Source organism: Elgaria multicarinata, chromosome 6, assembly GCF_023053635.1.
Source record: "Elgaria multicarinata webbii isolate HBS135686 ecotype San Diego chromosome 6, rElgMul1.1.pri, whole genome shotgun sequence".
NCBI classification, from domain to species: Eukaryota; Metazoa; Chordata; class Lepidosauria; order Squamata; family Anguidae; genus Elgaria; species Elgaria multicarinata.
This window is the reverse complement of record NC_086176.1, coordinates 45353883-45379712: the sequence shown is the minus strand read 5'-3', so window position 1 is coordinate 45379712 and position 25830 is coordinate 45353883. Positions and strand designations below refer to the sequence as shown.

General features: G+C 41.7%; 1 protein-coding gene across 2 annotated transcripts in view; it reads left to right on the top strand.

The window, feature by feature from the left end:
• The window catches only part of TRPM3 (transient receptor potential cation channel subfamily M member 3), a 283758-nt gene that overhangs the window by 204820 nt on the left and 53108 nt on the right, over positions 1–25830 (top strand). For both annotated transcript variants that reach the window (XM_063129338.1, XM_063129339.1), the window contains exons 9-10: positions 13239–13311; positions 23277–23377. In XM_063129338.1, coding sequence (XP_062985408.1) covers positions 13239–13311; positions 23277–23377 — 174 coding nt within the window. The remainder of the gene's footprint in view (positions 1–13238; positions 13312–23276; positions 23378–25830) is intronic.

Genomic DNA, 25830 nt, shown 5'->3' with positions numbered 1-25830 from the left:
AAGGAGCTTAAACAGAGAAAAGTAAAAGAGGCCAAAGAACACCAGGCCTTGTTTTTTATTTTATTTTTAATTAAAATCCAAGGGTTCAGGGGAAGAAGAGGAGGCTCCTGTATTATAAATTTATGTAGGAGCTAGAGAAATAATGCTTAGGTGCTCTATGAACTTGCCAGAATTTCATAGATGTGTATCAGCAGCTATTCTCTGGTTATTCCCTACCCACATTTATTACTGAAATGAAACAAGTTACTTGCCCTTACATTCAATTTATTCTCCCCACCCCACCCTGCCCCACTTTTCCTTCTGTCCTTCACAATGACTCTATCAACTAAGCTTATCTTGTTCAGATGTTTTCACTGGATCAATACACCAGATCTTATCATAGGGCAAGTAACTTCTTGAGGATGCTGAATAACCTTAATTCCCATGGAATGAAGATTCTTGTCAAATAAAATGTCATGCAAAATTCAATGATTCTCCCTTGGTACAGAAAAGAGAGAGAATGCTATGGGTGGGGGTAGGGGGCTTTATTTTTGCTTTAATAGCTGGATGGGTTCTTTTCTCCTTTAGCATTCTAACATGCTGAAAACTTCCAGATATCTAAACATTTATTTAGATGTCAACATTAAAAGAAAAGCAGTATTTGAAAAGTGACTGGATTTTGTCAGTTCAAGATAAGACTTCAAGAAGTTCAATGCTTGGGGTTTTTTTATGAATAGGAAAATAAGAAGCATGTTTGTGAAGAGCCTATAATTAGGCAATGAAGAGAGAAAAGAAGTCTTTGACACATGACTTACCTTTGCAGATTCATTTTCAACAGGGCTTGTTCTTCTATATGCCTAGTAATATTATCTTTAATAATGCTTTCAACTAATTTACCTGGAACCGATGTTAATCTACTTGGCTGGTAATTTCCCGGATTTTACCACCACGCCCTGATCCCTTTTTTAAAAATTACATTTCACTGGTCATTCTCCAGTAGAGATGGATGGACCTACCTCTGGCCATTTTCACCAGACATCCAATGAGCTGCTGCTGCCACTCGTCCTTGATTGCCAGATTGCGCAAGCTCCCAGAGGGCTCGATGAGGGGCCCAGGAGTGTCCCACCACTGCCCGAAACCTTGGAATTGAGCTTGCATTTTTATGGAAGATCAGGGCTCTGCTTTTTCATATATTTATGTTGCACAGTTTGAACCATAGGAAGTATCCTGGAAATAGGTAGCCTTTGCCTATCATATATCCACACTGCTCAACATAAGAAACAAGACTTACAGATGCACCATCTCACGTCTGCTGTGTTTTCATATAGGGTTGTATCCAGTGGTACCATTTTGCTAGTTCAAAGCTTGTGCTGCTTTTGGAAACTCATTTTCATCTTTGTTCAAGTGTCAAATCCAATACCTTCACAAGGTCTTTATGACTGTATTAAACTAGGTGTTGCTTGTACTAGTTGTTACACTAACTGTTGCACAACTGTTAATAGAATACCACCACCTCTCTTTCCACCAGCCTAACACTGGATACAAACAATAGTAGTACATAGTATCCACTACGTTCTGTCCATTCCTATTATTTTCTTGATTGCTTGTAGAGTGATGATATTACCAGATGTTCTTTTCCTCAAACTATGATTCATCCTTTCAATGTTTAAGCAAATAAGAAGTTAGCATGAAGTTAAATGACTGTTTTCCCTGGATAACTGATGGTGTAAATAATCCCTACTTAATCATATTGTAAGGATTCCAAACACATTTAAAGTGAGACAAATGAGGATCTAATTCAGGAAAGAGTTTGCTCAAACTGTGGATCCTTTTATATAAAATGGAACTTAAATGCATACAGAATTGATTTCTTGAATCAGAACCAGGGCTGAGAATGTCCTACTACCGTTATTCATAGAAGCATGCTTAATCTCATAGCCACTTTTGAATTCAAAATTGCTGGTGTAGTTATTTATTTATTTATTTATTTATTTATTGCATCTGTATACCGCCCCATAGCCGAAGCTCTCTGGGTGGTTCACATAAGGTAAAAACACTTAAAAACAATATACAAAAACTAAAAACCACAAAAACATGCAAAATGCACGTACATATTTTCCTCCAAGTGCCTACTCCGAGGGAAACTCGGAGGATGGCAACAAGGGAGAGGGCCTTCTCAGTGGTTGCCCCCCGACTGTGGAATGATCTTCCCAATGAGGCTCGCCTGGCGCCAACGTTGTTATCTTTTCGGTGCCAGGTCAAGACTTTTCTCTTCTCCCAGGCATTTTAACAGCATTTAACAATGTTAAGTTTGTTTTTAATGGACCCCAGAATTGTTGTTTTTAAATGGATACTGTTGTTTTTAAATTTTTGTATACTTTTAATGTTTACTATTTTTAATTGTTGTAAACCGCCCAGAGAGCTTCGGCTGTGGGGCGGTATATAAATGTAATTAATTAAATAAATAAATAAATTTAAAACCATTATAACAACTTTAGAAATGATGAGCCAAAAAACAGACCCAGGCTCATTGAATATTGCTAAATGCCTGGGAGAAGAGAAAAGTCTTGAGAAGAGAAAAGTCTTCCTGTATAAATAACGGCTTCTTGTATAAATGAGTGTTTTATTAATAAGACCTCAGTGGTCGTGCAAATGCTTTTCATGCAAAAGGTCCCAGGTTCAATCCCCAGCATCTCTGGGTTGGGACGCAAGAAGAGTCCTCTCTGAAACCCTGGAGATCCATTGCTACTTATTGTAAACAATACTCCGTGTAAGGCTGCTTTCTATAATTGTGGAGATTATTCAGTTTTCTATACACGCGATCCATTCTTTTGCAGAAGTGCAGGGAAGGATATGGAGAAATTATGAACATTTGAGCTATGCCTCATGTGTATAAGTCTGATGTGAGAACCAGGTTTGTTCACAGATTCACAGACTCCTAGAGCTTTGTGTTTAAAACATTTTAAAAACATCTCGTCCATTTTTGTTTGTTTTATCACACTTGCTGGTTTTCAATTTCAAACTAAATAAAAGCATGGAAGGGGGAAAGATTTTCATAGCAAAAACCTAAAAATGTATTCTATCCCATGTGCTGGGGTTTAAAATGATAATGGGGTTTTTACTCCCCCAGCCCCACAGCCCTGCTATGCTGCTCTGTAGCACATATCTGACAGGACCAGCGTGAATATGTAAAATCTTATAAATGCAACATAGGAAGCTGCCGTATATTGAGTCACACCACTGGTCCATCTAGCTCAGGATTGTCTCCAGATGTTTTGGACTACAACTCCCATCAGCCCTAGCCAGAATGGTCCATGTTCAGGGGTGATGCAAGTTGAAGTTCAAAACATCTGGGGAGTAGAAAGTTGTCTGTCTCTGGTCTTCACTGACAGGAACAACTCTTCAGGCTTTCATAGAATCATAGAATAGTAGAGTTGGAAGGGGCCTATAAGGCCATTGAGTCCAACCCCCTGCTCAATGTAGGAATCCACCCTAAAGCATCCCTGACAGATGGTTGTCCATCTGCCTCTTGAATGCTTCTAGTGTGGGAGAGCCCACAACCTCCCTAGGTAACTGGTTCCATTGTCGTAATGCTCAAACAGGAAGTTTTTCCTGATGTCCAGCTGGAATCTGGCTTCCAGTAACTTCAGCCCGTTATTCCGTGTCTGGGATGATCGAAAAGAGATCCTGGCCATCCTCTGTTTGACAGCCTTTCAGGTATTTGAAGAGTACTATCATGTTTCCCCTCAATCTTATCTTCTCCAGGCTAAACATGCCCAGTTGTTTCAGTCTCTCTTCATAGGCTTTGTTTCCAGACCCCTGATCATCCTGGTTGCCCTCCTCAGATGGGAGTCCTTCCCAGCTATATGTGTAGAGGTTGGGAATTGAACCGCCTACCCTGTGTTCTACCCTTGTGAAAGCTATGTTCCTCTCACAAATGATACTCCAGTGAAAGCTATGTAAAGCTATACAAACCCCCGCCCACCCAAAAAATCTTAATTACATTCAGAACTATTCATGCACTTGTCATTTTAACTAACTTGCACTGATTTTGTGTTTAGTTCAGAATTAATCAATTTGGAGTATTTATCATTGTAACCAATTTAAAAACTTCATTCTTTACCACCACCACCACCACCCAATTATTAAAAGTGTAGAGGTGCATAAGAAAGGAAAAGGTCTCTAGCATGTGAAGGGCCAAAGCCACTTATGAGACTCTTGAATAGGGAAAGTGCATTACAAAGTTTAATATAAAAAGCATGCTTTAAATTATTGTTTATGTGATTACAAAAATGAGTCAAATTCTAGTGTAATTATTAAAAAAGCACAATTCCATTTCATCAAGCTGGTTTACTGTGTCAACATTCATATATTTGTATTCACTTCTCACAGAATCCTTCACAGGATTCTGCCTATTTTATGGCCTATTTACCTCATCGTGGCTGTGCAGTGGGGCTACATTGTTTATATGATGCAACCACCAACTCGTAGCCATATCGAGCTTTTACCCCTGAAATTTCACTTTTTCACAGTGTTGTTTTACTGTGATTTTTAACATTGTTCTGAGGTCACCACGTTGTTTTTCATCTGTCAGTGGTAGCCTCAGTTTGGGTTAAGCCAGTGGGGTATTTCTGGGAGCGGATCTAAGTCCAGGATAAGCGTGGGAATGCAGGGCAGGGGGCTTGCTTAGCAAGCCAAATAGCAGCTGGCATTGCATTTTTCTGGCTGGATGGCCCATGCTCCCTCCTACTGCCTAAATTTATGGTTCCTGCCTCACAGCAGCAATGCTACAAGGTTTTGAAGGAATCAGCTACAAAGCGGTGTCATGGTTAGAACAATTTAAGAGCCCATAAAAGCACTTTTAAACATGCCTCTTAGACTGTTTCTTGAAAACGGTGCTGGTGGCATTTACAGGGATGTTTTTCCTCCTAGAATAGGTGTTGCAATGGGTGTTTTCCAGAGAGTTAGTAATCTGTAATGTTTTTTTCCTAGGATTCAGGCTGACATTCCAAAGGTAACAGATTCAATGTTTTATTCAATATGCCATTCAGTTCCTCTTTTGCTATTAACCTACTTAAGTCAGATTTTGTTTTGAGAGGAAAATGTGAAGAAAGCTTGATCCTGTAGGTTGTCGGGACATCTAAGGAATGTTGTTCCTTTCAACAGCAGCAGCAGCTTTGTTCTACCTTTAAAATATTCAGTGAGGTCACATTTATTAGTCATATCCCCCTCACCAAATCAGTAATAAGGCTTAGCGGTATGTTCCATCTGTCCAAGCGATTCTTAAGACCCTAAACCCCCTTCCCTACTATTTTCTTTACCAAAAGGCAACTGCCCTCTTTATGTCTAGATGCCTTTAAGGCTTATCTCCAAGATCAGCTTGATTAATTTGCCTTCCTTTCCTCCAGGGTCCATTTATGTGGTGCATTTCTTGCAAGTCGTTTAGGGACATACACCCATTTATACTGCTAAATTGCTGCTCTGAGCCTTCCGGATAAGGTGGAACATAAATACACATCATAAATAAATAATAGGCACACATCCTACTATCCTGGGGTACATACACATTACCTCTGGAATTAATTAAAGGGAGATGGCAGCTACCAAAGAATAAAATTATTCCCTGTCATATAATTATCGCAGCCCAGTGGCTCTTTATGCAGGTGGCAGCTAGAGTGCCCACATGGAACTCCTGCTTCATCAACTCAGTGCAGTGACTCTATGATTGGGTTGAAGCCGATGACATCGCACCATTTTTCCTGCAGCCCAGCTGATCACTTGGACTGCAGGGTGGGGGGAACCACTGCTCTGGCACTGCTGTTAGGAGGACAGTGGTCTCACTGGGGTCTGCAGGAGAATCATAGAATTGTGGAGTTGGAAGGTACCACAAGGATCATCTAGTCCAACCCTCTGCAATGTTCAGGAAAACCAATTAAACATCCATGAAAGGTAGCTGTCCAGCCTCTTCTGAAAAACTTCCATAGATGAAGAACCCACAACCCCTTCAGGTAGACTATTCCACTGTTGTGAAAGCCTCTCCAAACCCCAGGGATCTAACTTACAAACTAGTAGCAGTAGAAAAACAGCAATTTCTCCATGGCTTCTCCCACCCCCAGTGGTCCCAATTTGAGATTGTGTTTTTTCTGCTGCTAGTAACCATAGAGAAACAGCAGTCTTGGGGAAGATCTCTGGGGGATGGGAAAGGCTTTCACCTCCACCACCCCCACCACCGAGCTAATCCTTAGATCTCAGTGGGCAAGGAGGCAAGGTTGAAATCTCCCTATCCCTGTACACTGAGGAGTGTGTGTGTGTGTGTGTGTGTGTGTGTGTGTGTGTGTGTGTGTGTGTGTGTGTGAGAGAGAGAGAGAGAGAGAGAGAGAGAGAGAATATGTGTGCACAGGTGCTAATGTGTGCAGTCCATGATCCCCCAGCCAACTCTGGCTGCAGCCCTCAGGGCCAAAACTGTTGTGCCCCACACCCCCTGCTCTATTGGCATATGATAGCTCTTGCCCAAACAAGGACTTCTTGATGGACCACAGTGTTAGAAACAGTCTGTGTAAACTAGCCTTCCCCAACTTGGTGCTCTCCAGATATTTAATACCTCAAGTCCCAGCATTCCTAACTATTGGTCATGCTGGTTGGGGCTGATGGAAGTTGAAGTTCAAAACATCTGGAGGTCTCCAGATTGAGAAAGGATGCTGTACACTGTACTAATGCCCCCAGCATTTGAATCAATAGGAAGACTTTTCTTGCACATCTGAGCTCCCACAGAGATTTGTATCATGATCGTTCTAGCAGAATCATGTACTGCAATCATCATCCTGTGCTCCAGGAAACTAAGCAGCTTATCAGGGGTTTCTCAATGAGATAATTCCCAAAGTCAGACACATGTTCCCTAACAGGAAGTTTGCTAAACATTTACCCATCTTATTCTGCAATGTACAGCTCTAGAGTGTACTCAGTTTACACATATCAATGGTAAGGCCCAACAGGTCTTGCTGTCAATGCTTGCAGGTACTGGATATGTACCCTACAACATGTCCCCAAATCCTCAGTAACAGGCAAGAGATCCATAGCAGAAATCCAGAGCTTTCAGAGCGGAGCAGTCAATGTGAATATTTCCTTGAAGAGAGAACGTTTGAAAACCACCGATGGTTGGAATGGATTTGGACTGGGGAATTCTGGCTCTCTAATCTCCTTCTCAGTCAGTAAGCTCCCTGGATAAGTCACCTGCAGTGTAGTGGAGCCAGAGCTCCCAGAGATGCAACACCAGCATTTTTTTATTAGCAGGAACATTGACATTATCTGCCACATGCACACACACCTCAGAATTCTCTGTTCGAATCCTCACAGCAATCCTCACAGTAACTGGGAGAAATTAATTTTCCTGACAACGATATATAGTTGTGAGCTATCCCTGTTGCATTGCAAAGTATTTTGGGCAGGCCTGGGCTTAAATGGGCAATTAAGACCCACTAGCTTTACAAAAGACCTGGGGGTTTGGCTTAAAAGGCACCAGGTTGCTGCAGCGTTAAGCAAAACCCCGTGCTTTCTCTGCTGCGGGGTGGCAGTGGCTAATCCCCACACGCACGGGGGGCATGGGCTTGCCAGCAGCCATGCAACTTGCCAGCCTGCCCTCCCTCCGTGCTTCCGCCGACCAATCAGGGGTTGCCTTCCACCCTCTGCATCTACGCTGGAGTGAGGTTAGACAGCGGAAGAGCTGCATTTGTCTTGCTCCAACCTAAAAAGTCAGGTAAGTCCCCAGCTTTTTAAATGCGGAGCTTCGTAGGTGGCTTTGAGGTGGCTGCTGCTTTGTATAACTGACACAGGGCTTTCGGAGCATATAGACAGCCCCCAGCTCTTGGTGGACATGAAAGCCTGCTAGAACTGGTTTCTTGATGTGGGTCAACACACATGCTTGCATTTTTGGGCTCTCCGTAAAGGCATGCCTGTAGGGACTATCATGATAAGAACCTGCACTTCACCGCTGCAAGTCACGAAATCTCAAACTGATCTACCTCACATGTCTATTGTGAAGATAACATGGAGAAAAGCATTTGTAACTGCCCTACAATAATAGTTGCTGAATACAGTCTAGTGTAGGTTGCATCAGGGAAGCGAAACACTTCAACATGGCCTCTGGACTTCTCACTGCTTGTGGAAGTAGGGAATGAATGTATAATATCTGCACAACCTCGTCTTATTAAAATGGCTAGTTGGTACATTTTCTGTCTGAACACTCATGCTTTAGCATTTAATGCATACACTCACTCAATTTTTCTTTTCCTTGTTTTAATATCAAGGGAAATTTACACTAAAATATTCAGGCATATCCAGCTGAATTATAAATACTAAAGCATACTGAAACAGAAGTTACAGCTCTATCAAGAGGACCATAATGTATTAATAACCCTGCTTGCAAAGAGAAGAGGCTTATTCTCTGTGAGCAGTTTCCGTTGCTAATGCTAAAGCTTTACATTCATGAAACACCTGCGAAATATTCAACTGTAGTTAACATGGACAATTGCCATTCGGGACCAAACACGTTTTTATTCTGAATTCTAGTCGCCTCTCCAAGGTGTAGCACTAAATCAGTAACAAAAGAGGATTTGTCCATCACCTGCAGTTCCCTAAGATTTCATCTTCTCTACAAGGAGTACTGCTGCCTGATTACCACTGCTTCTGCAGCTTATCTTGCATCTTTGCGTCTGTTTTGTTGACAGCAGACTCCATCAACCTTTGTCATAAAGAATGAATTTGCTTCCTTTACCTCTGGGCATGCCCTTTTGAGACAGATAGAATAAAATGCATTTTAGTGTAGTTGTATGCCTACTGCTGATACATTATCATTGTTGTTTTCAAGAAGACAGCACAATGTAATTCATCTTTCCCCCCTTTATGTTCAACCAGCAAAATATAGACACATTTTAAAGTTCCGACAAAGCAACAGCTGTGCTGCAATGTTAGGGCTGCAAAGCCTTGGGATCCCATTTGAGGCAGAACACCTGGACAATAGGAAAGAGCTGGAATATTTTGTTTTGAATCCACCTCTTGGGAACAGTACAACAGGTTCTAGCAGAAGCTACAGCCAGCCTTTATCACAGGGGGATATTTATTTACTGATCTGCTGAAAACAAAATAGAATTACTTCCTTTCATTTTTATTCTAGAGTAGACACAAGAGGCTCCAATACAGATCAAGACCTTAGTGGGGGCTGGGGGCTCTGATGTCAGTGGGGCAGTGAATCCGCTCCAGGTTCTAAAGGAATAGTACATTAAAGGAACTATCCAAGATAAGATTTAACCCTTCCTCCTACTATGGGCCTGACCTGGAGCAGGGGTACTACACCTTCTCTAGAGTAAAAGTGAAAGAAAGATGAAGCCAGCAGCTACAGTGTCTGTATTGGCTCTTATAGCGTGCCTTTTTCCTGAAGCTTGGAGTGGGGAATGGCATTCTCATATCTGATTTATCATCACAGAGCCATATTAGGTAAGTTACAAATAGTCCCATTTCACAGACAGGGAACTGGAGCTAAACATTTCCTTAAGGCTACCCCTGAACCCTACCCATTGACCCTACTTCTATTCTGGATCCAATTGCAATACTCAACCCAAAGGAGAAAATAAATTTGGATTCAGTCAGAAAGTATCTCTCTTCCTGCCCCATGCTTTATTGATTGTAATAACTGCATTTATTTCTAATGCTATATGTCCCTCATAATGCTATTGTGCAAGTAGGGAGCACCAGCAGGGGAGAACTGGAAAGCAGGAGAAAGTACATAACTCTTAACTACATCCTGCAGAATCTCCCTTTCAAATGGCCATTTTGAATTGTGTGCTTCTTCTCTAGCCAGACAGACACCCAAGCTGGAAGTAAGCCTGGCTGAAGGGGAAAATGCTGGTGGGACATATGCAGGAAAGAACTGGTCTGCATGGGGAGGAGAGGTTACACCCCTTTATTTATTTATTTATTTATTTATTACATTTTTATACTGCCCAATAGCCGAAGCTCTCTGGGTGGTTCACAAAAATTAAAACCATCATAAAACAACCAACAGGTTAGAAGCACAAATACAAAATACAGTATAAAAAGCACAAACAGGATAAAACCACACAGCAAAATTGATATAAGATTAAAATACAGAGTTAAAACAATAAAATTTAAATTTAAGTTAAAATTAAGTGTTAAAATACTGAGTGAATAAAAAGGTCTTCAGCTGGTGAAGAAAGGAGTACAGTGTAGGCGCCAGGGGGACCTCTCTGGGGAGCTCATTCCACAACCGGGGTGCCACAGCGGAGAAAGCCCTCCTTCTAGTAGCCACCTGCCTCACTTCCTTTGGCAGGGGCTCACGGAGAAGGGCCCCTGTGGATGATCTTAAGGTCCGGGCAGGTACATATGGGAGGAGGCGTTCCTTCAAATAACCTGGCCCCAAACCGTTTAGGGTTTAAATGTCAATACCAGCACTTTGAATCGGGCCCGGACCTGGACTGGCAGCCAATGAAGTTGTAAAAGGACTGGCGTAATGTGATCTCGCCAGCCAGATCTCACCCCTTCCACCCACCCATCCTTTCTGCTTCTGCCTCACATTCTGTTCTCAGAAAGCATCAGTTTGGGAACACTTTCCCTAAAATTGCATCCATTTCTGTCTGCCCATTGCCGTCTTTGAGCTGATTTTTTCCATTCAGTAGTTACATGGAGAAATTCTGTTCTGAAAGTGATAAGATCACAAGATGCCACATCTATAAAACCACTAAAGTGTGTGTTTCACTGTATGGCAATTGTTCCACTTCACAAATGTTCATAAGAATCAGGGTTTAATCAGTTCAGATTTCTGGAATGTTCTGGTTGCCATTTAATTCTTTCCCCAGATTTACTATAGTTTATGAAACCAATCTTAACCATTTTACCATTTTACATTTTACTTCAAAAAATATAAAATAAGGAAGAACGGGTTTTTGAAAAAGTTGGTAATTACTTCTCTCTCTCTCTCTCTCTCTCTCTCTCTCTCTCTCTCTCGTGCTTGGAAGAACAACGAAAAGTTGAGAATTAGTAGAGAAGGAATTTTAAAAATCCCTCTAATTTAATCCCCTATAACACAAATAGCTCCATATGAATCAAATAAAATGTGCTCGTCCAGCCATCCTCTTTGCTAAGTTCTGATAGACAACTATTTGAACTCTTTCAATGACAATTAAGACTAGGGCACTGGCTTATTGTGATGTACAGACTTGTGTGTACTTCAGTAATATCTTTCAAGGGATTAAAAACATCTTATTGTTTGGTTCTGTGAGCATGTGGCGACTAGATGAGCAGCTGGGCCATGCTTCTGTTTTAAAGTGTATTTCATGTAAAGACTTTCTCCGGTTCTCTAAATAAAACTCTCTCTGTGTGTGTGTGTGTGTGTGTGTGTGTGTGTGTGTGTGTGTCCACCTTATCTCTAGAGCAAGTACTATTCAACTATAGCAAATGAAGCGTCCTATGTGTTACCTTTTGCCAAGAATGAGTGATATGGTAGTATCAGGATCAGCCTGGATATGCTTGAATAATTATGGTTGCTTCATATGGTTCAGCAACAAATTGTGGTTGCTGACATGAAGTGTTCTCATGCTTTAACATGCTTAACTCACAATTAAAGACTGATTGGCTGAATGTAATACGAACTGTCAGCTATAAAGAAGTGAAGAATGTAATCATATTTTAATAAACCTCTTCAAAGTATACCAAAATTTATAAAACTTCCCCACCTAACCTCTGCTACCACCCCACATCTTGGAACCACAGAAGGCTGCTTATGGTTTGCTGGTCCCCTGGACCCCCTGAAAAACCTCTTCAGAGAGTTGGGGAATCCTCAAGAAAGGTCTCAGATGTGGTGCAAGAGGCATTGTGGGAGCGGGGAACTGTAAACATTGGGCAAAGACACCTTATGTGTGTGTGGAGTGGCTTTTTAGGGTCACAGGCTGCCTAGATGCAGGGTGCAATGGGGAAAGCAGGTGGGAAAGACTATTGCACAGGTTGACTTACCTTCGCACAAGTGGGGATCTTTAACCTGATATATTGCATATGATTAAAAAGTCAATCATTCTGTGATGTTTGAGTTTCTCCCCCCTCCCCCCCATGTGTGTGTGTTTGAGGGTTTCATCAAACTGGAATTTGGACCAGTTAAATCATTATTAAAGTAAATGAATGGACTGAAAGACTGGTCATCTAAGATATTTAGGAGTTTAACATGGTGAAAACTCTCATTTTATAAGTGAAACCCAACCCTATGAAGAAGCTTTCTGTAACCAGGCCCCTGCCTTCATGGTGCCGTATTGCTGCTACTTTGCTCAAACATCTTATCTTTTTAGATGAGGTCTGTACATAATATGATTGTCATCATTGACTTCTGAATATCCAAAAGGCTATTGTATCTATTTGTATCTATTTCAGGCATTCACAAAAATGCCTGACTCAATACTGACACCAATAAAGAACATAGGGGTTGTTTTTTAGAGGCCATTACTTTTGTTTGTGTACCTAGAAAATCATGTTAAACTGTCGCACGTCTCTGGTTGGTGGCACGGCAGAAAATAAAATCAGCCTGGTTGCTATGGCAACACTGTTGATCCTATGTTAACAGGCTTAATCCTAGGTATCTGCTACCACTACGGAAGTTGATACTGGCATATAATCTCCATATTTCACTTCTCTGGCCTACTAGATAATTATCCTGGGTTTGCAGGGTTGTTGGCCTCTGACTCAAAGGCTGATCCTGTGGGTTTAACTGTGGCACAGTTAGGAGATATTTGGCCAACATTCACTTGGTTTTTTTTCCCCCTGGCCTTCCAATGCCATGCAATTATACATTTTTGCCATCTTATCTGTTAGAGTTTTATTGTTGCTGTTTATTCAAGTTAAGAAATAAAAAAACCCAATACATCCACCATTAGGGTGTCACCACATCAGAATGGATAGACAGTGGTGTTGAATTATCTCAGCTTCATACTACCAACAACTGATATAAATCATGATGACATTTCCACAGCACTATTCAAGGTTTTCTGCAACTCGATGCACTGTTTCTAATTGTTGCCAAGGTGAGGGAATCCCTGTTAATTGTGCACAGTACTATAGTGTGTATAATATTTCCCATGTAGAATTTCTAGTTCAGTTCTAAAGCTTCAAGACTGCTCTGGTTCTATTACAGATTTATTATTGCTATGCAGTGTCTTCCCTTCCTTGCTGAATAATACGTTTTTCTTTTCTCTTTTGCACTTCAGATTACAGTGTTTCGCATGGGATCAGAAGGACACCAGGACATTGATCTGGCCATCTTAACAGCTTTGCTAAAAGGTAAAAAAAAAAAAGTTTCCTCACAGCAAAACCCATGGTAAATCTAGACAAATTTCTGTCTCTCACATATATTGTAGTCCTGCATTTATCAGTTCAGCACCATATAGTGGCTGGGTTCACATGATCATGGAGGGAAAATAAGTCACCATGGCTTACTTTCTCGCCCTGTGTGGGCCGGTCATGGGTTTCCTAATTACCACAATTACCCATGATGGGCACAGTTTGTTGTGATGTCTGGACTTGAAAAGGGCGCGTGGCGTTCATGGTTTACAAACCATCACAGAAGCCATAGATTGTTCTTGGGTTGCAGGTTGGCTTGTAAACCAAACTTACCACCCACCCTCTTTGGGTTCAGACATCACAACAAGCTGCACCCAACAAGGGTAATTATGGTAATTAAGTGGCACCCAGCTGGCATGTGCGGAACAGGAAAATAATCCATGATTATTAATCCATGATTAATAATCCATGAAAATTTTCCCTCTTCAATTGTTCGAACCCCACCCAATGTCTAGATGGCAAATTAGCCTGTCAAATAGTCATGAGAGTTAATGCTCTTCTAAATGCTCTGAAGTTACAAGCGTCTTTTCCTTGATAGAATACGTTACGAGTAGAGTATCTCTATTTGAAATCCAAACTATTTATCAACTACTATGTAGTTCCTATTTCCAAGCTTGTCTTTGTCCTCTTTTATCCACAGTACAGTTTGTGACAGATGAAAAAAAAAAGGAAATAGAATATAAATAATCAAATTCTGAGAGATTTATGGGATGTTATTTAAAAATTCTGGCTTTTTTCTGCAAATCAATTATTCTATGACTTATTACTTGTTGGCCTAATATTTCTAAGAATATAAAGAAATAGTAGTGGACAAGATCCAATTTTCTGCATGCACATTGCAAAGCTATACATATGGGAAGGGATGGATTGTGCCCATAGTTTTCCTATTCAAATATATCAAATATACAATTTGCAACAGCCACTCCTCTGTCTCCTTTGTTGTGTTGTCAAAATACATAGACCAGTATCAAGCCCCCACCACTAATATAAATTATGTTGCATTAGCATGACCTATATGTTGCATTAGCATGACAGAACCAATAGGGTTAGCTGGTGGAGACTATTTCCCTGGGAAATTGGTGCAGTAGCTAATTCTATTGATGCTTTGCTTGAGTAGTTTATGCTAGCGCAGCATAATTTACATTAGTGGTTATGCCCTGGAGGATACTGCCCTTATATTCTAGAAAATTGTGAGTTATATTTGTGCTTAAAAATGTGTTGGTTGGCTCACAACTGCCAGCTAAGGACCAGAGTTGGTACTTCTGTTGTACTCATTCTTACTATATGATAAAATTTCTGGAAAACCTTTTAAGTACGTGAAGCATTAACATTTGAATATTTGTGTGTAATCAGCAATATATGCAGGAGAGCAAAATAAACATTTGATATTATTATTATTATTATTATTATTATTATTATTTATTTATTTATTTATATAGCACCATCAATGTACATGGTGCTGTACAGAGTAAAACAGTAAATAGCAAGACCCTGCCGCAAATCAGTTCAGTATTCCAATTTTGTGTGTAATGATATTGCAGTATATTGTTAGCGAAAAGTTTGCATTCTGTAGCTATTGATTTGACTTAGTTACAGGCAATTAAAGTAACTTCAGATGTGTAAAAATACATCCAACATTTAGAACCCTGCATACTTTCCATAACACCTTCCAACATCAACCCTTATATTTTTATCCTTACATATAAAGTCCAGTTTTTTGTGTAGCAGACATGGGAAACAGATCATGTGTCCTATTATCTGTCGGTTCACAATGTTCTTTTACTATGTCAAGGCTTGTTGAAATGACAAGGTTGTGCGTCCAGCCAGCCGAAGTTCTAAACTGCTTCTCCTTGTTCCAATAAATGAAAAAGCCTTCGCTCACTTGGTGTACATCATAATTTCCAACAGGATTATATTTTATTATCTCAAAAATGGCTTTATTTTCTACATGTAACAATGCTACCTTTGTCAGTGCATTGCTGACCTTCTTCTGCTGAAGCATCCTAGGAAACAATATTAATGATTTTCTTAAGACATCAGAAACTCTTCTTTATACTGAACTTAGCTTCAGGTTTTTAGCCCCTCCAAAATGGTTCAATTTCCAGCTATGACGTTAGTAGAAGAAAGGAAATAACCAGTTTCTAATTATTATTTTGAGAGAGTCCTCTTTCATCAGAATTACCAGCTCTTGAGGATAAACCCTTGTGGGCCAGATATGGCCATGAGTCTTATCTTGCTTGTTCCAGCCCTAGGTTATTTAAACAGCAACTAAAAAAATGGGAGCGTATTTAAAATATTATTATTATTATTATTATTATTTATTTATATAGCACCATCAATGTACATGGTGCTGTACAGATAACACAGTAAATAACAAGACCCTGCCGCATAGGCTTACAATCTAATAAGTTGTAGTAAACAATAAAGAGGGAAGGAGAATGCAAACAGGCACAGGGAAGTGTAAACAGGCACAGGGTAGGGCAAAACCAACAGTGTAAAGTCAGAACAAACTCAATATTTGAAGGCTATAGGGAAAAGAAAAGTTTTGAGCTGAGTCTTATTGTTTGACCCTGAAAAGGTAGAGAAACCTCAGATCAGGGGCCTGTCTTCATGGTGCCACTTCTCTGCTCCTTCCCCCAAAACACTGCGGTATCACTGCTGCAGGGTGGGGCTGGGAAATCCCCATGCTGGGAGGGAGCACCAGGTTTCCTGGTGGTCATCTGGGTCCTGGAGCTCATCCCCCATCCTCTTCCCAGCATCTGGCAACCAATCACAGGTCATCCTCTGCCTAGGATCTGCCCAGGAACCACCACCCAAGATCACCCCTGGAGCGAGGTCACATGGCAGAAAGGCCATGGTGACCTTGCTTCTTTGGGAAAAGTCAGGGTAAGTCTCCCACTATTCCAATGCGCAGCTTTGTGGGGGGGGACCCGTGGTGGCTGCGAATTGGTGGCTGTGTCATATAATCGATGCAGCACCAATTTGCAGCCACTGAGGGTTTACCAAATATTTAGACAGCCCCCAGATTATAATTTTTCATTGTGAAGACATGATGACAGCACATGATTGATATTGCTGTGAGTCAGACAGTTCTGATGTACAAATTGTCCATGGACAATTAGCTGTTCAAAATATCCAAAATGTGAGTCACACCCACTTGCTAGGGTTGGGACTGAAACCATTAGTGCCCTGGGCTTGCAGAATATGTGTGCAAGGAGACTCTGGACTGACTCTACTGCTAATGTGGTACTACCCTTGTGCTTGTTTCTGAGCCCTAAAATATTTTCTCATCCCTGTGAAGGCTGCTCTGAAGTATCCACTGTTTGAGCAACAGGAAGTGAGAAAAGCAATAGTTCCTTCTGTTTCAATACACCATTCTATTGGTGTATTGAAAATACTCATTCACAAGATAGCGCAGCAAGTAATCTTGTAGCTGCAGTATACAGCCAGTGCCATTTTAGTTTTCCTATCTTTCAAAGCAGAAGCAGAAATAGCAAGAGATTTTGTGCAACTGTAGATCATCTTTTATTACACATAATAATATGTGACAAAGAAGCTAATAGCAATCCACTGTGATTTGTGCTACAAAAGCCTGGATTTGGTATCTGTTGGACTCAACCAACACATTAGATGGACTTTCATGTTGTTGTTGGTTGTTGTTGTCATTGTTTTTGCTGCTGTGTGTTTCATTTAAGCCAAAAATTAGTCTAATCCTGCTGAAGCAGAGAGGGGGCATAGAGGGAGCAATTAATCCTTTCTCCTCTGTTCATCACCCTCCCAAACCACTTTTTTCCTCCTGTATCTTTTTCTCTTGTAAAATAAACCTTGAGTTTAGGGAGAGTATTTTTAGCTGGAAGTGATCAGATGGATAAGGCTTATATTTATTTATTTACTGCACTTCCATCCAGTTATTCAGACAATTATTGTTTCCCAGTGTGGCTCACATCAAGAAAAAGAGAGAGAGAGAGAGAGAGAGTCCCTGCCTTCAAGCTTACAAACTAAAATGTTTAGACATTCATGGAAAGATGAGCAGATGGAAAAGGAAGAGGAGGGAGACCAGTTTTTCAAGGCCAGAACAATCTGGGTGGGGAGCTATAAGCAGACATTTAAATGCACTTTGGGCCAGGCTGATATTTCATTGCTGATGTACCTTCTTGAATTAGGCTCTTGTTTCTTAGGCCAATGGGTAGGGCTGGAGCATACTTTCCCCTTATTTCTGCAGTCCCAGGACAACTGTCAATTGGGGCAGAGTGTTCTTAGAATCATAGAATCATAGAATAGCAGAGTTGGAAGGGGCCTACAAGGCCATCGAGTCCAACCCCCTTCTCAATGCAGGAATGCACCCTAAAGCATCCCTGACAGATGGTTGTCCAGCTGCCTCTTGAATGCCTCTAGTGTGGGAGAGCCCACAACCTCCCTAGGTAACTGGCAGGGATGGAGAAGCAGGGATGGAGAAGCAAGCTCCCTGCAGTGACTCCTTCTCTGGCTGATGGGGAGGATCAAGTTGGTGTCTACCTTGGTTTGATGTCATTCCTGAGAAGCAAGTGATGCAGCCTCCCAGTGGCCCACAATCCCCTCACTGATGGTAAAAGCCAGAGAGTGTGCTTCTCTTCTGCTCTCCATTCTCAAGGCAACACAGATCAACTTCTTCCTCTACCCAGAGTCCCAGCCTGCTAAAGCTGATTTGAGCTGCTTTGGGGTGCGGGGGTGGGGGTGGGGAAACAGCCACAATGCAGAACTTCATTTCATGTGTAATCAGAGACTTTGTGATCCTTACTTCATAATATTATGTGTGTAGTGGAGAGATTGCTAACACAGCTGATTGATTCACAAGGAGCTTGCAATTCTAGTAGCTGGTGTGTTTGTTTTTCCACCAACACCCCACCAATATAATTTGCAAGACTACCCAAACCCTTACTTTGGGCCTGTTCATATGTCACAACATTGTGGCTTAATTTACCCATAGGGGCTGTCACATTGCCTAACCGTCAAACAACCCCTGCTGCCTGGGTCCACACAATACAAAAACCCACAGCAAGCTGGGCACCCATGGTGCCCTGCACAACGGCCCCCATGGGCTGCCATGCTATGTGAACCAAGTCACTGTCTGAACTGTTGCTATCTTGAAAGAAAGATATATGCTCATTTCCGTTCTTGCTACCTAATCCATTGTTGTGTTCAGTGAAGCATATTGCTAAGCTTACCTGAGCCTGATGCCTCTGCATTCGTTCTGGCTTGTAAATGTGCCATAACTCATGCTTTGAGAGCATCTGTCCTGCAGCTGCTGAGCGATGTTGCTCCCATCCACTAATGCGTAGGGCAGTGAGTGTCAACCATGAAATGATTGTACATTTGCTTTGAAAATAAAATGCAGGAATTATCTTAGCATATTACGTCTCACTGAGAGGTGAGCAGTTTGTGAATGCAAATTTCTAAAAAATTTGGCTGGAGCAACAAAAACGTCAAGCCCTCTCCCCCACCCCACCCCTTAATAGAGTGGGTCTGAAAGTTTGCTGTTAGGAGCTCTACCTTGTCTCTCTCTCTTTTTTTTTTTAACTGGTCTCCTACCTTACAGGTAGAAATAGAATTTCCAAGTGGATGCTGTATACCACACTTATACACATTCTTTCTAGGTTGGATCCAGCTTTAGGGGATCCGACTTTACAAAAGAGGGGCTCCCCACCCCTCCTCCTTACAGCAGCCCCTGCAGCCCCCTGAAAATGGTACACAGAGGCACAGGGGTCCCTGCCAAATGGGGTGAGATGTGGTGCAAGGGAGAGGGGGGGTCTCCCCTCAAATTGGTGGGGGCGCCTTCTGTGAGTCGAGCTCTTCAGTCCATGAAAGGGGAATCATGGATCCAACCTTCTGTGTACAGATCATGGACAGGGCAGGAAGAATCTGCTATAAATGGCAAAGGAAAAAGTTTATGGTTATATTTCTCATCTTTTCTCCTAGACAATACTAACTTGGACTCTGCATATCTGAATAATATGAATGCCGAGAACTGCTAGTTATCCTTTGCCTTTGCAGGGGTAGGATTTTTTCTCCCGTTGTGTGTGCCTCCAACCAAATTGGTTGTTAAAAATTGTCAATGCATTGTGGAGTAAGCTAGAGATCAGACTAACATGTATCCATAGTGCCTGGGTGCTTAATAGAAACATGAAGCAACAGAGATTTTGCTTTGCTCTGATGTAACAGTGGTATGATGTAAATCCACCAAAGAGTCACAGGGTAGAAAAGGCAGCTTTCTAGTTCAGATAGACAAATGGAGGGGGTATCCTAGCAACAACACAGAAACCACGTGATACTCACAGCGCAATTTTTCTGCCTTGATCAGGTTTCATTCCCCTTGAAATCTAAAGGTAATGTAAAACAAGAAATGAAAGAGCCTACTGCACAATAGAAATTACCGCTGTTTGACTAATTTTAATATGAAGAGGCAAAATAATGTAAAGATGATATCTGTAAAATCCTGCTAAATCTAACCACCAGATCATAAATTAGAGAAGTACAGCAAATACCATAATGAAGAGAACTGTACACTAGTAACACTTGAGAATTCCTTTTGCCACCACTCTAGCAAGTATTCTTTGTTTAGATAACCAATTTCTGATTAAAATCTGCTTGAGGACCCTTTTCTTTTTCTTTCACATAATTTCCTTGCAGGAAAAAAGGTGGAATAAAAATAATAAGCAAATAAACTGCAAAATAAATTTGCATATTCAAATGTCCATTCACAGATGTTTTCAGCTGTTAATCCCAAAGATTCCATCCCTGATGGTAGTTTGTTGGAACTTCCCTACAAATTATTAGAGGCACCATGTAGTGGCACCTATGATAATGCCACTGAGGAGGGGAGACCAATGTAGTTACTTAATATGGAGCTCTAGAGGAGTCCTCACAAATAGATGAAGTATTTATAGGGATTTCTTAGTTATAGTTAATGATTTCATCTGCAGATATTTTTCAGTAACTCCCCTCCCTTTATAACACTCTGCCGCAAAGATCATCTTCTTGGCTCGCCGCTCTAACCATGTTACTCCGCTTCTGAAATCTCTTCATTGGCTTCCAATTCACTTCAGAATCCAATATAAACTTCTCCTGTTAACCTTCAACGCTTTTCACGGTCTAGCTCCTTCCTATCTCTCCTCTCTCATCTCACACTATTGCCCCGCTCATGCTCTTTGCTCCTCTGATGCCATGTTTCTCGCCTACCCAAGGGCCTATACTTCCCTTGCTCGGCTTCGTCCATTTTCTTCTGCTGCCCCTTACGCCTGGAACGCTCTTCCAGAACATTTGAGAACTACAAGTTCAATCGCAGCTTTTAAAGCTCAACTAAAAACTTTTCTTTTTCCTAAAGCTTTTAAAACTTGATGTTGTGTGGACTTTATACTGTTAGTTTTACCCTACCCTGTGCCTGCTTACCCTACCCTGTGCCTGTTGGCATTCTCTTCCCCTCCTTATTGTTTTACTATGATTTTATTAGATTGTAAGCCTATGCGGCAGGGCCTTGCTATTTACTGTTTTACTCTGTACAGCACCATGTACATTGATGGTGCTATATAAATAAATAAATAAATAAATAAATAAATAAATAAATAAATAATAATAATAATAATAGATGTATGAAGTTTTACACTTGATTGGAAGGCATGGATGTGTATATACAGAGGGGAACATATAGAGGGGAGGAGGAATAAACAGCGGAGCCAAATGACCATGAAATACCATGTCAAGCTTAAATATACTCAAGATAAGGTTTTAACATTAGGGTTTACGTAGAATTGTCTTTGACTGTAGTTTACATTTCATGGTTATTTAACTGCAGTTAAAGCTACAGCAGGCTAACACGGGTATCCCTTTAGAGGTTTTCTCCCGTTATTTCTCTCAAGGTCTATTGATTCAATTTTTTAACTGCATGACTGTTGTTGTTCTTAAGTGTGTGGTTATATGAAATTTCATACTTTGTGGCATGGCCATCCAACCTTTTTATACAGCCCACTGAAGAAATATAATTGCTTTAGAAATGCTGGATATTTGGCATAGTCTCATTACAGCACAGTGACTGATACTGTATCCACATCAACACTCTTGTCTCCTTTCATTTAATTTCACTTTTTGATCCCTCATTGACCTGAAACAATCTTGATACATTTCCCATAGGCTTCCACTTCCTGGAACTGCAGACCCAGGGCTTTGGTTTTGTTTGTAACCGCTGACCGTGAGCAGTTATATCCATGCACATAAGCACCTTCCAATAAGTTTTGTGCATCATGTTGAGAACAGCAAGGAGAACCTTGAAGTTGCCGGTGCCTAGGGTCAGGGTGTAGCCAAATTCTGTGATCCAAGCTTTTTGCTATGCTAGCAAGCAAAATTAGAGAAGTGTCTAAGTACACAGGTACAACAGCTCACAACCATTTTTTTAAAGGAAACGCTGGTTGTGAAGGAGAAAGGATTGGAAAATGGTCAGGAGGAGGCACACGTTTAGAGTTGGTCTTTATCGGTTGCACATGATGTGGCTTTTAATTTTTAAAAAGGTGGAGGCTGTTTCCTACAGCTTTTACTGGTCTGTCTCATGTTTTGTGCCATAGGAAGGGTTGGATAGAGAAAAACGGACTTCCAAGAGTGATGCTTCTCACTCTACTCCAATCTATACAAAAGCTTCTTCACTCAACACCCCCGGAACTCCAAGTCAGAGCTACTGCTTGTGCCGGCCCCATTTTTGAGAAAGGGTGCTATCCTCTCCTTCCCAAATGAACATATGTAAGCCCCATCTAGCTAAGGTTAGAAAGCCAATGGGATTTAAGTTATTTGTTACTAATTTGTCCAATAGAGCTTATCGTTACTAATTTTAGCCTTCCAAGGGTAGTATCCAGTAGGGGGCATGCGTGCGTGGCCATCCCTGCCGGCATTTTCACACGCATTGGGCCTTGCCTCTGGAAGTGCTCGATCATGACTGTGTGTGGTCCTGGGCTGGCAGGGCTGGAACAGCCCCTATTGGATACTATTTTATTTACTTAGAATATTTTTTATTGCCCAACCACTCAATGAGAGCTCAAGGCAATATACAATAAAAACACAATGAATAAAATATATAAATTTACACACACTCACCACATTTTAAAACCAGGGATTAATGATAAAATAGAGATGTATACTAGGGATGTGTATCAGATTCAGATGAAGCAGAATTTAGCCGCTTTGATCTGGTTTTGCTGCTTTCTGGGGTGAAGCAGGCTTCTCTCTGATGCCAACAGAGTTGAAGCTGGAGCCTCAGATTTCTGAACCTCAACTTGGATTTAGTACCAATTCAAAGTGGATGGACTCTAAATCAGTCCGAGCTGAATTGGCTGCTTTATAAAATGTCAGATTGTGGTCTGAGTCGAAGTTGGGGATCGATGCACACTAGAGGCCAGTCATTGAGATGCACTCACTCCCCCTACTCATAATCAGCATTTAGAGAAACAAAACGAAAAGGCATTATTTACAGGTCAATAATGAAGCCTCATTAGGCTCCAGTATCAGTTCTGTTGGCTTCAGAGGAAAGCCCACTTCCTTTCCAGAACAAAGCAGCCCAATGCTGCTTGGGGTTTGGGTTCTCCCAAATCCAATACACATCCCTAGATGAAAACAGAGAGCACCATTAACTATTAAAAGCTCAATGGAACAATGTTGTCTTCACCAGCCATCTAAAGGACACTAAGGAGGAAACTGGCCTAACCCACCCACCCCCGGGGACAGAGTTCCCCAACTGAACACAAAAGCCACTATTGCAGTATTAAACAAACATTATTATATTATTGCAGCATTGTGTATCTGCTTTCTACCCACATCTCCTGAGTATGTGTTTTACAACTGATTGTAATTAATAGTGTGTGTTTATTCTTCCCTGTTTCTTTGTACAGGAGCAAATGCCTCTGCTCCAGATCAACTGAGCCTAGCATTAGCTTGGAACAGAGTAGACATCGCTCGCAGCCAGATTTTTATTTATGGGCAACAGTGGCCGGTACAGTATTTACACCACTACTAATATCATTTTCAATTGAATGTGAAAAAACCTCCAGCATTTTTAAAAGGGGTTTCCAGAGTCGGAGGTTAGCAGGTTTTAATAACATGATTACCGATATGACGATGGCCTATTAGTTTTCTTAAAGGAAATGTTGCCACCTAGTGGCTTCTTTAAAGTAAAGCATATTGGATCAGGAATATATCTTACTTTGTGGAAATAACAAAGAGAGCATAGTCAGATGAGCGTTTTGTTGCATGTTCATTTCTGGCCACTCACGGTTTTTCGTGGGTCATTTTGATGATGCCGCCCACCTCCTGTACATCTCCTGCTCCTTCTGGTCTTCTTTCCGCAACAAAATAAGACCTTGGTAAATCCTTTCTTTTCTTTTCTTTTGGAAGCGAAACGTGACGCCAGCACAATAAAAACGCCCACTAAACAGGCCACATGGTCTTTGCTGCTTCCTCTTTTTTCACTGTGTGAAAAAGTGGAAGCTGTTCGTTGCTACTGTGGGACAGCAGCAGGAGGCCAAAGCGACAGTAGGGAAGCGTGATTTCCCCCTCATCTGATGATGTTCAGAGTAGTTGTGGCATCTTAAAGTCTAACAAATTTATTATGGAACACACCTTTGTGCACCAGAGTCCACTTCATCAGATGCATGGAATGCCATCCAGAGTTGGCAGGTATATATTGCTGACATTGAATGCTCAATTGCTCAAAGAACTGAATAGCTTCCAGCTCAGGGAATAAAAAGGATGCCTTAAGGAAGGATGGAGAGTCACGAATGGACTGAGAAAGTGAAGCCAGAAAGAGGGTTGGTGGTGGATTGAGAAAAAGGGCAGCGGAGATGAGGATCTGAAGCAAGAAGTGCCTAATCATAGAGGAGACTGAGCAAGAGATTGGGCAGGCAGCTGCTATGGGAAGCCTCACTGGCCACAGTGGTAGAGTGAGGCTAGCCAGGCAGCAGGAGGTGGTGGCGAGGCCTGATACGCTTTCCCATTTCAGCCAGCTGAGGCAGGGAATTCACCTTGTCTGATTGTATACTGTCCTGGGCCCTTAAACTAGTTGGGCTGAAATGTCTTTATAAGCATCAGAAGCAGGAGACCACCAGAGAAGCATATTGTTACATGACAAAGGTTTCAAGAGTTTACGGAAGGAAGATAGGAGATTGCAGAAAAGCTCAATGAATTCTTTGTGCTTTTTCTCTGAAGAAGATGTAGACAGAAGCCCGCCAATTTTGGGGAGATGTCTCAAAACCTAAGTTAAACAGACATGATGAGAGATGACGTTTGATGAATGATAGAATTAAAAACTAATGAATCATCAAGCCCAGATGATGATGATGATGATGATGATGATGATGATGATGATGATGATTTATATTAGGGGTGTGCACGGACCCCCCGCTCCGCTTCACTTGCAGATCCGCCATTTTCCGGATCGGGCCGCTCTGCCCCGCCCCCGCTCCGCCCACTTCCACTCCGCTCCGCCCGGAGCTCCGGATCCGGATCCGGAGCTCCGTTTCCCCCCCCCCATAGGCTTGCATTGAAAGCTAAAAAATTATACAACTTTTTTTCTGTTCAAGTTAGAAACCTCATGTTTGGCACCATGACACCTCATGGGGATATACACATGCACGCCAAGTTTCAAAGCAATCCCATCATCCCCTGATTTTTGGCGAATTTTTGAAAATCGGGCACCCCACACACAACATCCCTGCGAGGTGGGCAGGGGAGGAGGGAGGGAAGGCAGGCAGGCATGCAGCTGGCATTTCTGGGGGCATAAGGAAGTGAGCCAAGGATAAGCCAGTAATGCATAGAAAATGGAATAAATCAATCAATAAACAAAGGAGGGGTGGAATTAAAAGCAGCAGTGTTGCTCAATAAACAGCAAGAAGAATTTTTTTAAAAAGGCTATATCTGTCTTTTACCAGCAATAGGGGGACGTGCCCGGGGGAGGGGGAAGTAGCTGCCAGTTCAAGACACTGACAGCCACCAACAGCTCTGAGAAGAAGTAAAACGCTCACTTCGACTCATAACAGGCATTGCTCCACCACTGAAAAGTGACCATTCACTTCAACTCATGATAGGCATTGCTCCACCGTTTTACTCTCTTTGGAAGGCTCTAATGGCCTTCCAGTGCAGGAGAGAGTGGGGGCACATCCACGATGAGATGCCCTAGGGGAGCTCATCCCCTTGCACCACATCTATTCAGTTGTTCACCAAGGTTAGGGTGGGGAGCAGTGCTGTGTTTCTATCTCTTATTCTTGGCTTAGTATATGATTTCAGGTTGTGTTTGTGCATTTGGTGGGGCTACTGTGTTAAAAAACACGGGGAAAAGCCCGTTCAGATGAAGAAAGAGAAGTTTCCCAGAATCCCAAGTTACCTGTTTTGCCTATGCCCTCCTCCAACTTTGGGATCAAAATGACCGGGAGCTGACTCTGCCCCTCAGCC